Source organism: Tachysurus fulvidraco, chromosome 21, assembly GCF_022655615.1.
Source record: "Tachysurus fulvidraco isolate hzauxx_2018 chromosome 21, HZAU_PFXX_2.0, whole genome shotgun sequence".
NCBI classification, from domain to species: Eukaryota; Metazoa; Chordata; class Actinopteri; order Siluriformes; family Bagridae; genus Tachysurus; species Tachysurus fulvidraco.
Window position 1 is genome coordinate 19,669,327 of NC_062538.1, and position 14,258 is coordinate 19,683,584.

At 43.2% G+C, this 14,258-nt stretch overlaps 1 protein-coding gene across 8 annotated transcripts in view; it reads right to left on the bottom strand.

The window, feature by feature from the left end:
* The window catches only part of vav2 (vav 2 guanine nucleotide exchange factor), a 160,627-nt gene extending 146,369 nt beyond the window's left edge, over positions 1-14,258 (bottom strand). For 3 of the 8 annotated variants that reach the window (XM_047805651.1, XM_047805650.1, XM_047805649.1), the window contains exon 1: positions 13,018-14,258. In XM_047805651.1, the coding sequence (XP_047661607.1) occupies positions 13,018-13,221 (204 nt within the window). In that variant the 5' untranslated portion in view covers positions 13,222-14,258. The remainder of the gene's footprint in view (positions 1-13,017) is intronic. The other 5 variants (XM_047805655.1, XM_047805653.1, XM_047805652.1 and 2 more) reach the window with 4 other exon arrangements.

The following is a 14,258-nucleotide window of genomic DNA, read 5'->3' on the forward strand; positions in this document are numbered from 1 at the left end:
GCTCAGAACCTAGAGTGAGTCTCTTCTTCTTCCTCTTTCTGTTTTTCACATTATGGGTCTCCACAGCAAATCAACTGTTTCCACTTAACTCTATCCCCAGCATCCTTTACTCCCGCACCAATTACCTTCATGTCCTCATTTAACACATCCATATATCTCCTCTTTCACCTTCCTCTTGACCTCTTACCTGCAGCTCCATCCCCAACATCCTTCTACCAATATAACCATCTCTCTCCTCTGTACATGTCCAAACCATCTCAATCTAGACTCTCTTGCCCCTTTTCCACCGAGGCAGTTTGAGTGCTGGTTCGGAGCCTAATTTAGAACCAGTTATTTCTGTTTCGACCGCCAAAGCACCGGCTCTGAACCAGGAAAAGTGGTTCTTAAGTAGCACCAAAACGTTGCTGGTCTAGACTTAAGAACCGCTTGTGTAAGGAGCTGTGGGCGGGGCTACTGTTAGCGCATTTGATAATGTACCTTAAGTTTACTAATGTTTAATACACTTTTACTTTACCGCGATATGATACATTATCAGCACACATGATAGTATGTAGCTACATGCTAAGGCTAAATTTTTTTCTGTGTTAACGAATAAAATAACGTTATGTACTTTATCGATTACAACCTCCGTTTATACAGATTACACGGATCCGCACATACACGTTTTATTCGCCGCGTTTGGATGCCGATGTAGGTTCGCAAAGCCATGAGCATTAACAGTAAAGCAACATCCGCCATTGTTGTTGTGTTTGTGTTTGCCGCTGCTGCGCTAACGTTGCTGGGACACGTGACACGTATACAGTGACGTCACACTCGGCGCTGTGATGGCTCTCTAGCCGGTGGAAAGGCAAACCGGTTCTTAGAAGGTTCACCAGTGGAACCAACTTTGAACCAGCACTAGTGCTAGCTCTGATCCAGCACCCGGTTCTTTCCGGTGGAAAAGAGGCATGAGTCCTTGTCCCCAAAACAGCCGACCTGAGCCGTCCCTCTGACGTTCTCGTTCCTAATCCGGTCCATCCTCGTCACTCCTAAAGAGAAGCTCAACATCGCCTTTAACCCAAACGGCAGAGCTGCTCTCGCTACCGTCTTCTACACCTTTCACCCAGAGCGAGTAGAGCTTCAATAACCAACTCGTTACGTAGTGACGTGTGGAGCTTCATAAGAACTTTATAACCTTTGATGGAGTATAAACATTAATAACGCATTAGTCTGGCTAAGGTGTCTGGTGGAGTTAGCAACAGAGTTCGACTCGATATGAGAGAGTTTTACGAGCCACTGTTTTAAAAATAAAATCCATAAACTTTAAGGTTTTTAATGGACCCATCTGTGTGCCATGCATTAAGGATGATGAGGATCTTGGAGCAGTGGATCTGCTGCACGCTCTGCATCGAGCCCCCGGTGCGTCATAGCAGATGGACTCGGACTGGAAAATAAAAGCCTAATGGCGAGTCCGTATGCCAGAACACACTGTGCGCTCGATCGCTGTGTGCAGATGTAACCGTCGGTAGGCTCGAAGGACATCGCTGCATCGCTGCCTACACAAGAACGAGACAGTTTGTGTGGTTCGTTCTTTTAAATAAACGCGATTCCTTACACGGCTGTTTCAAAACTAATAAAATCCCCAAATGTTACAATTTCCTTTTTGAAATCTTACGACATTCTCTTTAGAAGATACGATGAAGAAAGGTTGAAATATTTTATTTTTTATCATTAAAAAAAAGCTTATCAGCGCAGCACGTCACACTGGTGCATAAATTATGTTTAAAAGTCAAACATAAGAAATGAAAACTTTAGTTTTGCGCTTGTCAGTAAAACCGCAGGGCTTACGATCGGATTTGTTCGTCAGAAGCTACGGACAAAAAAAAATAAAATTCTAAACTAAACTAGAACGGTACATTTCCTAAAGAAAATGTGAATGTGCTTGCACGTGGCAAGTTCCCCTCATCGTGCTGAGTGTTTCGATAGGTCACATGTCCATGTTGTGCTAAATTCTTTATTTCGCTAATTGTGGGGGCGGGGCTACACGTGACATCAGTTCCCCTCATCGTGCCGAGTGTTTTGATATATGACATTTGTCCGCCGCAGGAAGAGGTTATGATGTGGGATATTTATCACTTTCATATATTTCCCTCTGAGTGTATTTATGAGAAAGAAGGAACATCTTTAAACCCTGCTACAATAAAAGCTTCATGTTTCCATGTTTTGTGTTCATCAGTTCACCTTTAATAACATTTTGTCTGGACGTTTCACGGACAAAACGGAGATTTTCCGCGGATCGAGGCGTGAGCCGTGAGCGAAGAAAGCTGCTCTTGAGAAGAAAGGAGGATTCGGCCTAAAAGCCTAAACTAAACATAAGCACTAGATGCAGGCAGACAAAGCCACGCCCACAGACGTGACCCTGTGACATCCAGAGTTTCAGCACATTCTTCAGCTCGACGCCTCCTCGCATGTCCTCCTCGCATGGGTGTGTTTCCCGAACTCTCTGTTAGGCTTCCAATATGGATGTTCGTGGTTTTGGGGGAAGGTTTCCACAGCAGAGTCCATGCAGAGAAAAGCCGGAAGGATGGAGGCCGGAGGAAATCCTCCAGCACTTAAGCCTAACATTGACTTTTTTGTTGTTGTTGTTGTCACTAATAGAAAGTAGAATAAATGGAAGTGCGAGGAAAGGTCAGCCGAAGACGGCCTTTAAGCTCACAGCTCACGTCTAACAGACAGCTTCCCCTCAATCACACACTTACGATCGTCTGTTTCTCCTTATTTCCCCAAGTGAGGCTGTATTTTCGATTGTTGTTTGTTTTTTTCTCCTAAATCCTGTCACGCATCATCTCTTTCATTACACCCCAGGCTCGCTGATGCCATGTTTCGCAAACTTCTTCCTATTTTAATAAGAAAAGCTGCTCTGTAATCCTACCTGCTGTTACGGCGGCTCTTCTTTACGTGCAGGAAATTGGTTTCGCAGACGCCATCCATCAAGATCGGACACGATACCCCATTAACCGAATAAAAGTAAAATCAGAACGCGGATTTGAGAGACATTTTTGTCTACGTTCTAAACGCTGAAATCTAATATCACGATAACGGCTTATGCTTTTTTACAATATTAGCAAAAAAAAAAAAAAAAAGACTGAAATCTGCTAGCCCTAGCAGTCACGTCTTGAAGGCGTCTTTAATATCGTCCTGAACGGCGGGATCTCTCCGGAAGACATGCGGCCGTGTGTGTGTTTGGCGAATCATAGAAAAAAATCATTTCGGTGTTTGTCTATATGGAATCAAATAATCAAATCAGTGTGAGACGATTACACAAAGTGATTATTCCTGGTGTTTCAGGGGTGATCATCTAGTCCCCTTCTCAAAAATGCCCCTTCCGTACGGAGAGGAGAAAAGGAATTAAACCTTTCGTATTAAATCATGACGCCGGTGTTTCTGCTATACGCCGTACGCGTGTATCGTAAAATCCTGTGAAATATTAGTAACATTAATAGTACACGAATACTTGAAATAGTCGTGATATTTTTAGCTGTGGTTTAATTCTGCATGTTTCCTTCGGAAACAGGAAGTCCGAGCGACGTCAACGCATCAAATGTTTAATACCTGCTTACATGAAATCTGTTAACTGCCGTGATGGTCAGGTTGGATTATTCAAATAACTACTAACTCCATCCTAATATATGATGTATGGTGTGCTCACAAACACACACACACACACACACACACACAGTGTCTCTTGGATGTCACTGGTTTGCATCTCTCGGTTCGGGTTGCTAGATATTTGCCTACTTGTCACACTGATGCACTCGGACTGAGAAGTGAAATGGAAATCATGCTGGATTTCCATCTGGAACATAAGTCTGATCAGGACCGTTACAGAATCCCTGTGTTTAGGCTTTTGCTCTAAACAGGAAACGTTCCACACTGCCTGCATGCTACAGAGCTCTTTGATTCAATCAAACACGGCCCGCTGAGACGCACGTGATGATAACACGCTGATATTAACGTTCGGTGTTCGTGCCGAAAGCACGATCTGGATTAAAAAACCGAATCAAAACGTCTGTCACCTTCGTGTCTGGACTCGGCAGGTGCGTTCGTGTGTGACGGCTTGCCCTGACGTACCCATGGAAACCAAGAGCGTAGACCAATTTATACATATTCAGTAAGTATTATGGGATGTTCACCAACGGAACAGCGCGGCACGTCGCCACACTAGAGGATCGTTTTTGGTTTTTTTTTCCCCTTCAGCTTGCTTTGAATACCTGCGGCATTAATAAAAACCCCAACACAGAAGATAAGCTCAGGTTATCTATTACATCCAGAGCATCGAGAATCAGAGCTGAGAACCGAACAGTCGCTGTGTCATGATCACGTACGGCAACTGTTACTACGTGGGATGTGAAGAACACGTCGCTTTTGGAAACCTATAGTCTGGATTGGTGTAACTTGTGGCTGCTTTTTAAATATCTATCGAACGCGACGCTGAGTGGGGAAAAAAGTCACAGCGACTATTTTAAAGCTGGTTTGAAATATAGTGAGTGTAGAAAAGGAAGCGACAGGAACAGGGAGGAAACCAGCCCTCCCCTATGCTGCTGTCCGTTACATTAGTTTGCATGATTAACTGGCACATCCTCCTCCTCCTCCCCTCCTCGCAGAATCAATAAACAGGAGGGTTTCTGCACAACGGGCTCGAATGTTGCAACCCTACCTGTGTACCCTTCCTTTCCCCAACCAATTAGGAGATTTGATCAATACTACTCAGTAATGGGATATTGGCTGGCATTGCTCGGAAATTCCGCGACGTGCCAAATCGAGTAACCGTAAAAAAAAAAAAGGCGTGCTACAGAGAGACAATCATATCTCGTTTGTTGGTTTGAGGAGATAGTGAGCAAATATTAAGAAGCTTATCTTGCGAGAGCTTGCAGTGGTTAGGAACCACTGAGAGAACTTCTGATCTTATCGTCGTCAGAGTCTCCTCCTCGAATAGAAGCTCTCATTAATCCATGACTAGAGCGGCCGCACGCGCACACACACACACACACACACACACACACACACACGCACGCCAAACCCTGTACATTGTGCTGCATAACATTTACAGCAGAAAGCCCTGAAGCTCAAACAAATACATCCAGACCATCTAAAATAAATAAATAAATAAATAAATAAATAAATAAATAAATAAATAAATAAATAAATAAATAAAAAAAATAAAAAGTCTTGTCTTATTTCTCGGTTCGTCTGCATGTCAAGATCCTAGAACAAAATTTCTAACAGATGGAGCTTGATTTTTTTTTTTTTTTTACTTTCTTTCTTTTACGAGCGTCGGCTTTGCAAATGGGTTTGTTCCCCATTTTTCTAACAGAATGTCACTTAAGACAGAAACGGCCTCTGGAAATCCCGCTGCGAAAGCATCTTATATTGAACTAGTCACTAATGCGTGTGACTATAAAGGACTAATAAAAAATACAGTAATATCGTGGGCCTGATGGCGGTTTTCGGCTTCCACCGGTAAAAGGACGAGACGGAGACGTAACCGAGACGTTCGACATTCTATCGTGAGCGACTGTTACTATTATATATCATATGGAGAGAATCTGAAACCCCTGAACTGCACATAAACACATCGAGACACAAACACACAGCAGACCCAAAAGGTTTATTCCTGCTGCGCTGAATAGGAAACGGTTTCGAGTTTTAGAGCGCTGAATGATGAACTGCTCCCGAAGGGCTGGCGAACGATTTCATTACGGAACGTCAATTAGGGTCGTCGAAGTGAGAAGAAATGATATCGTTTAAAAGTAAGACGCCGAAGTGCGATATCAAGACTTAAACCTGGGTATAAGGTAAGATAACATTTATTGATTCCTGATGATAAACTATAAGGAAGTTCTTAGTTTGTTTTGTTTGTTTTTTTAAGGGGTTGCCATGACGTGACGCGTCACGTTCTTCGTTCGAGTCTCCTTCTACAGCAAACAGGAAGGACTGAGCGACTGCTCCTTATAGCTCGGTGTTCTGACTGACTCGCTGAATCACGCCAGCACAAACACAGCTGGAGACGAAGCACAAATACGTTAGTTATCCCTCTGGGCAAGTGAAAGCTCCAGTGTGCTGCCAGTTTGTTAGGTTTGTCCCAAAAAAAGGCTGTGAGACATGATAATTACGTGGATTCGTATGAATATGAACCCGTTCTCCAATCACCCCACCCCCACCGGACACAGTGTGTCTATTCAAATTACCACCGCGAGCAGCCACCAATTTCCTCCTCTCCTAAATCATATTAACTTTCCCCGGCCACGACGTGACCGGACGGCCCAGAAAGTTGTCCTAACGAGTGCGGTAAATGAAATCATTTACGCCCAGCTGCCACAGGTCAAAGGTGAAGCGCATACAAAACAGCTAGATTGAATTACACAAGACTTCGTCAGGATTACTCCAGACTCCGGTAACGAGAAATAGACTTCGGACAGGATTCAGAGATGGAGCTTAAGACGAATAGAGAAGTGTTTCCTGGACAAACAAATGATGAATATTTCAAATCCTTAACGTCTCGACAGTCACAGCGTTCGCTATCGAGGCTCTATAATCACGCTATACGTTGAACTTCTCACGACGAACCTCGACACAACGAAGACACTCTGCTTTGTGTATAAATGATGATTATACAGTAGAAGTTGCTGTTGATACGAAACATAAACATAGCTTCTGTATTTTAAGTCAACAACAAACGTGAAGGATCCGTGGCCGAGGATTTGTTTTAGTACACAGGCGACAAAAAAACATCCTCGAAATCCTAAATCCAGATGGAATCTGTTCAATCCTATTATCCCAATACACAAACAAAATCAGAGCTGGATGTATTGCATCCTGTCAGATTAGCTTACGCCTTGTTTACACTTGTGCGTTGGTTCTCACAGCAGCGTCCGTGAGTCATAGCCGGAAGGTCTGGGATTTTGTTTTGCTTGTTTGTTTGTTTGTTTGTTTGTTTTTTAATTACGTCAGTGCTGGTTATGACAATACACCAAATATACCTTATAAATAATGTCAAGATACCTGTGACACGGGATCTGTATCTAGCGTACGCTTGTAAATAACGAGTAAATGCTGGCTGTACGTTTTTTTATAATAGACTTCGAGTTCTATACGCGTTCCTCACGGCTCCTAACAATAACTTATATTATTCACTCAAATGCATCGGTCATCAGCTAACCATTAAAATAAAATAAAGCGGTCGAAATCTCAAGCGTTGCTTGCAAATTTGGTCATTTCTGCAAATCAGATATAAAAATGGAGCATAAAATAATGTAAAGTACTCTGCATTATTTATCAAACTGAGGAATCCTGGTGTAACATGGAAGAACAAAGCCCGAGGGAAAGACGTCAGAGACGATTCGGCGGGGAAAGCGGCTTGATAAGGCAGATAAATCAGACGCGGCGACTTGTAAAATAAAATCTAGTTTCACTGCGGAGAAGCTTACGAGCGTTATGAACACATCTGTCTCGCCAACAGAGAAGGCTGTAAAAATAAGAAATACAGAACGAAAGCATTATGCTAAACAAGCAGGCTTCCTGCGTGTGCCCTGTGGGTCTAGTGGAGCGCAAAAAGAGGTTGAGCTAAATGCAACAAATTAGCTGTAGTGAAAGAGGAAAGAGAAGGGTGTGTGTTCCCAGAAGCCCTGCAGTGACTGGGGAGGAGGAGAAGAAAGAGAAGACGTGTTCCCAGAGCTAGATGGAGTCTGGAGACACAGGTATCAAACACGTGGTTGTGTGTGGTATGCACCAAAACACACACACACACACAAACACACACACAGCTGCTGCATGAATCATGCCTCAGGCATTCACTACTGCCTTTCCACCAGGAAAAACAACATCAACAGATTCCATCACAAATCCCAGATCTGTCGCGCTCAGAGAAATCCGTTCGAGATGGTTATCCATCCGGCACTCCCTGCGCTACCGTACAGCACCGGGGCCAGCTCATACCGCGTAAGACCCCGGCACACCGTTCTCTAGCATGCGACGCAAAGTTAGATTAAAACTTAAAACTAGGTTCGATATGATCTTAAAGGAATAATCTGTCTTTTTTCAACCTCTGTATCTCCGCCTGCTGTATCTGCAGCAGAGGTACAGTTACCTCACCCAAGAATTTAGTCATGTCTCAATGTACCGAGATAAAACCACAAAAATCCAATGAGTCAGAACTCACTTACTGTATAATGGTGGTCTGTGAAGTAAGAAGAAAACATTTAAATACACCAGATACCAAAAATATTTAATTTATATAATTTTCTGATCATTTCTCACTACACTTCCTTTAAACGTTACTCCTACATCGACTCCCAAGGTTACAACACTATGCGGAAAGCTTTGCCTTTCAAATACTGTCCTCGGCACATCCTGGATAAATAAGACGATGGGTTAATAAAGACCTCGGTGCTCGTTAGAGCCGAGAGAAGGCATGACATTGTGATTCTCCATGTGATTGACAGCTACAGTGAAGAGCTTCTGTGTTTTCTCTGGTGTTGTGAGCTGTGGAGATGTGCTCTCTTATGGCCTCCACACGCTGAGGACTGTTTAAATGAGACGCTGGGTTGGAACTGTAGAGCCTGGCGGTGACTGATACCGACACTGGCCTCAGTGTCCATTCGTCATGCATCAGGACTGACGATCACATGAGCTGGACAGGCAGAACTGTCATTCTGCAAAATGATACTTCAGAGTTGTCCTGAAGTGTAGTGCATAGGTGAAGTCTATGGAGTGAAGTCTATAGAGGTAGACTAAAGGTGAAGTCTATGGATGTAGACTAAAGGTGAAGTCTATGGAGTGAAGTCTATAGAGGTAGACTAAAGGTGAAGTCTATGGATGTAGTCTAAAGGTGAAGTCTATGGAGTGAAGTCTATAGAGGTAGTCTAAAGGTGAAGTCTATAGAGGTAGTCTAAAGGTGAAGTCTATGGAGGTAGTCTAAAGGTGAAGTCTATGGATGTAGTCTAAAGGTGAAGTCTATGGAGTGAAGTCTATAGAGGTAGACTAAAGGTGAAGTCTATGGATGTAGTCTAAAGGTGAAGTCTATGGAGTGAAGTCTATAGAGGTAGACTAAAGGTGAAGTCTATGGATGTAGTCTAAAGGTGAAGTCTATGGAGTGAAGTCTATAGAGGTAGACTAAAGGTGAAGTCTATGGATGTAGTCTAAAGGTGAAGTCTATGGATGTAGTCTAAAGGTGAAGTCTATGGGTGTAGTCTAAAGGTGAAGTCTATGGATGTAGTCTAAAGGTGAAGTCTATGGATGTAGTCTAAAGGTGAAGTCTATGGATGTAGTCTAAAGGTGAAGTCTATGGATGTAGTCTAAAGGTGAAGTCTATGGATGTAGTCTAAAGGTGAAGTCTATGGATGTAGTCTACAGATAAAGACCATGGGTAAAGTCCATGGGTAAAGTCCATGAGTAAAGTCCATGAGTAAAGTCCATGAGTAAAGTCCATGAGTAAAGTCCATGGGTAAAGTCCATGGGTAAAGTCCATGAGTAAAGTCCATGAGTAAAGTCCATGGGTAAAGTCCATGGGTAAAGTCCATGGGTAAAGTCCATGGGTAAAGGCTATATGTGAAGTCTGCAGGTATAGTCAATGGGTAAAGTAGTCTACAGGATATAAGCATTATGTTGTAGGAAAAAAAATTCAGCATGCAAATGTGTTTGTATTTTTAGTGTTATGGGGTACTAAACCACAGAGAACACAGTACTTTACCTTCACATGACTTGCCGGTATCTGCTGCCGTAGTGCAGCCATCCAAGATTCTGACTTATGAGCTTATAACACCTGAGCTAATTAGCTAATTATAACCCCTTGGCATTTTATCTTACAACATCTTCGTCTCTGTAGTCCAGCAAATACAATAATCCTGAGTCGCCAAACAGACATATGGAATAAATAAACCTGGCAGGATTAAAGGTCATCAGCTGATACAGTACGTGTTTTTGATTAGAGAGCTTGGGCTTGGAGAACTATCCCTGCTCCGGCATCAGCAAACTTCCTACACGAACCAGCCGTGTAATCATTGAGTTGTGATTTAATAGAGGTCATAAAAGAGTCACTAGCGTGTATCAAAGCACGCAGTGACCTTTTGCGATCGTAAATCACACCACTGATTCGGTTTCCAGTCGTGTCCTTCCTCTCAGACGGTCACAGGAGCTCGGCGAGGACACTGGTGGAGCCGGATGACGCTGGGGTTCCTCTGTTCGCTTAAGCCTTAAACATTAAACATTATTGTTCTCAGCAGCTCTGACAAAACTTTAGCCTGTAAAGCAAATGAGGTTGTTTTATGTTGAAAGTATGGTGACTACAGTAACAGCTTACCCCAAAGACTGTAAGTTACAGAGACTTACAATAATACAAGTCTAATAATAAAAGAATTAATAAATGTATTGTTGTGTAGCTTAGAAGAGACAAATATGTAATTGCTTTATTAAGGAATTGCATGAAGATTTAGCAGTTACATAAGGAAGACGTGCGTCAGCGATCAACATGGGAACGTCATTAGGAGAGAGGACGCTGTATCGTACAGCATCGAGGCAACAGACTGCATTACCGACTTCATGTTGTGTCGAACATAAATGCTTACAGGCATTAACTGCTCTTCTTTTACAACATAATTACAAATTTTAATTCATTATTAAATAAATAAGAACCTTTCAGGACGTGCCGTTATCGCAGCGGTTAAAGTTGCTCCGCTTTGCTAATCCGTTGATTAATTTCCTAGAACGGATCGCCTCGGAGTGCGTCTTACAGCTTCACAGATCACGATCTGCCCTTGAAATTTTAGAACAATCTTAAACAAGAAATTACGCACGAGCCAAATTCTTCACATAGAAAAGACATCTGACATTTGAGCTCACATCGACATGCGAAGAGTCGCGCTGCCTGAACAAGTTTAGCACGAGAAATCTCAGAGATTAATATTCAAGGGTAAAGAGTCCGATGTACGTATTACTGATAAATGTAAAGGTCAAATTTAATCTGTAACTATAAAGTGAATAATGTGTCGATGACAAAATTTAACCCCGCCTGTAATTCTACTCTTATTAAACAGGCTATTTCATACATGCTACAGACTTAGCAGCTAACATCATTTTGTTCAGACAAGCGTACGAACGAAAACGCAGCTCAAAAGCAAAGATCGTCTTTCTCTCGTATAAACAAGCACATGTGCACAAACTCACATTGTGATTGTTCTGTGGAAAAATATGAAAACTGAAAAGTATTCCCTTTCTCACATTGTTTCTCAAAGATCCCTGGCAGGACATCGCATTCCACGAAACAGAAGCTGCGTGTTTTGAGGGTTTTATTTGTTCATGATTTTATGTTGACAAAGCCAAGCTTCCCCTGAGCATCCGCCTTCCACCGGAGCACCACCCCATCCCAAACACACACACACAGTTCACTCATCGAGAGAGAGCTCAGATGTTGCACTGCACGTACATACATGAGGTTAAACAAAATCTCGCCATGAAGCGTAGGGTAAAGAATTAGTTTCAACTTTTTTTCAGTTCCCTACTGTGCAGTTTTTTTCAGTTCCCCACTCATTTGGGTTTCCTGCTACTGTCCAAAAACCTCTAAATTAGGTGAAAGTGAATGTGGAGATTCACAAGAGAGTGAGTGAGATAGCGAGTGAGTCAGTGAGGAAGTGAGAGAGTGAGCAAGTGAGTGAGAGAGTGAGAGAGCGAGCGAGCGAGGGAGTGAGGAAGTGAGAGATTAAGGAGTGAGGTAGTGAGCGAGCGAGTGAGGAAGTGAGAGAGTAAGTGAGTGAGAGAGCAAGAGAAGGAGTGAGGAAGTGAGAGAGAGTGATTGAGTGAGTGAGTGAGTGAGTGAGAGAGCAAGAGAAGGAGTGAGGAAGTGAGAGAGAGTGAGTGAGTGAGTGAGTGAGTGAGTGAGAGAGCAAGCGAGTGAGAGAGTGAGAGAGCAAGCGAGCGAGGGAGTGAGGAAGTGAGAGAGTAAGGAGTGAGGTAGTGAGCGAGCGGGTGAGGGAGTGAGAGAGTAAGTGAGTGAGAGAGCAAAAGAAGGAGTAAGGAAGTGAGAGAGAGTGAGTGAGGGAGAGAGTGAGAGAGCAAGAGAAGGAGTGAGGAAGTGAGAGAGAGAGAGAGAGAGAGAGAGAGAGAGAGAGAGAGAGAGAGTGAGTGAGTGAGTGAGTGAGTGAGAGAGCAAGCGAGTGAGGGAGTGAGGGAGTGAAAGTGTAAGGAGTGAGGAAGTGAGGGAGTAAGAGAGTGAGTGAGCGAGTGAGGGAGTAAGCAAGCGAGTTGATTAGTGCCTCTGTTGAACAAGCATAGCTCATGCAGTAGCTAATCTACCAACAAAGCTAGCATGACACAAACAACCAGGCTGACTGGTGCATATTTTTTAATCGCATTTAAATCTTTCACCTTTAAAAGTATATATATAGCTACTATTGTTTCTTATCAGAGTTAAAAACAAAGACAATTCTCCGTCCCTACTCACATGCCCACAAAAGACAAAGTGCGAGCAATACAGCTGATTTGCTAGTGTGAACCTAGGACACCAAAATAGCAAAGGAATCAATAACACAATGATTCCTGCATTCCAACCGTTATTCGTGGACATTCACTACCTCTTATGTGTATAAAAACATCAAGACGTTTTCAGAACAGAGTTATTACGTCTTTTAAACTTCACAGTGGAATAAAACATGGACACCTTAGCAGCAATCTAACTAGCCAAGCTACCTGCGATACGTGATGTACAATTACGTCCTGAAAACGTTGAACGGTCTGTACAGTCATTACAGGTGTAGATTTTTTAATTGTTAATGTGTGTTGAGTAAAAATCGATGGAGTCATACTGAAAGTTTAACAAGTTTTTCCTGCAAATAGTTATCCAGCAGTACATTTTTGCCATGGTGTTCCTCAAGGAACAATGTTCGACAGAAGTGAGAAGGAAAAAAATAAAACTCATTACACAGTACAAGAGTTTGATTACTACTTAATCCCAATGTTAAGCCCTGAACACTCATGATCAGTACCTACCTGTGACATCTGAGGCCTGAAGTTGATCTGCTTAAGGTCTACAGATCCAGGTGACAGATTGTGCAGCATTTGGCACAAGAGCACTCCATCTCGAAGCGCCTGAGCCAGGTCAAAGACGACAGCCGAGGGCCAAACCACCCGGTGATTCGGGGGCAAGACCTTGCAGTCGATGAGCCACCGGCCACACTGTCTCCACTCCTCCATAATGACAGCAGAAAGAAGAACGAAAGCTCCAAAAGTCGTCTATGTTATTCGGCAGTCTGGCCAAGAGGCCACTGCCTGAGACTCCGAGGAAACACGAGACGTGTCAAAACGTCTGAAACGTCACCACAGCGTAAACTGGGGGCTACGGATAATAGTCCATAGGACAAGGAAGTGATCTCGAAGCCAATGCAGATTAACTTCTGCTCCTCATGTCTCTCATTCTCACAATCTGATAATCGGTTCCTGATTAAAATAATTCACTCGGTTTCATACGATCTCTGACCAGGAACAAAGGTCAGACTCCAAAGTCCAAAACTTGAGCCTGAATATGGGATCAGGAAAGCTTTGTCATTCTCAAATCAGTCCAGTTTCCTCTTCTTCATCATCACATGGAGCTCTGGAAGAGTTCTGGGAGAGTTCTGGGAGAGATCAGACCTCAAGCCTGATATTTTTATATTAAAATCTCTTCACTGAAAGACTGGAACTGGAGAGGTTTAATCACAAGAAGTCCAGGAAGAAGAAGAAGGAGAAGGAGGAGAAGAAGAAGGAAAAGAAGCAGCAGGAGGAGAAGAAGAAGAAGAAATCATCTTGTGTTTGTTACAAGGTGTCGTCCACTTAGTCTGTCTTCAGTCACAAGGAAATAAATAAATAACAATGAAGCTCACACAAGCGCCAGCTTTGGGCAAAAGTTGTTTTGTTGCCAGAATTCCTTCCTTTTCTGTCAGTTATTTACACTGGTGTGAATCCCAGCGCTCCAAATCAAACACCACCGACATCCGTGAAGGGGAAAGAAAAAAAGACGGGGGGAAAAAAACTCGGAAATCATCGAAGAGGTGAAAAAACCCGCTATTCGGTGTTAGCGAGCGGATATTTAGCGCCTTAGCGTCCACTCGCGTCCTGTAAATGTTCTGTCTGTTTCCGCCTCGTCCCCTGTAATCCTCCAACACTCGCGTCTCTGCTCTGCTGTGATTCTCTCACACAGAGAGAGAGAGAGAGAGAGAGAGAGAGAGAGAGAGAGAGAGAGAGAGAGAGAGAGA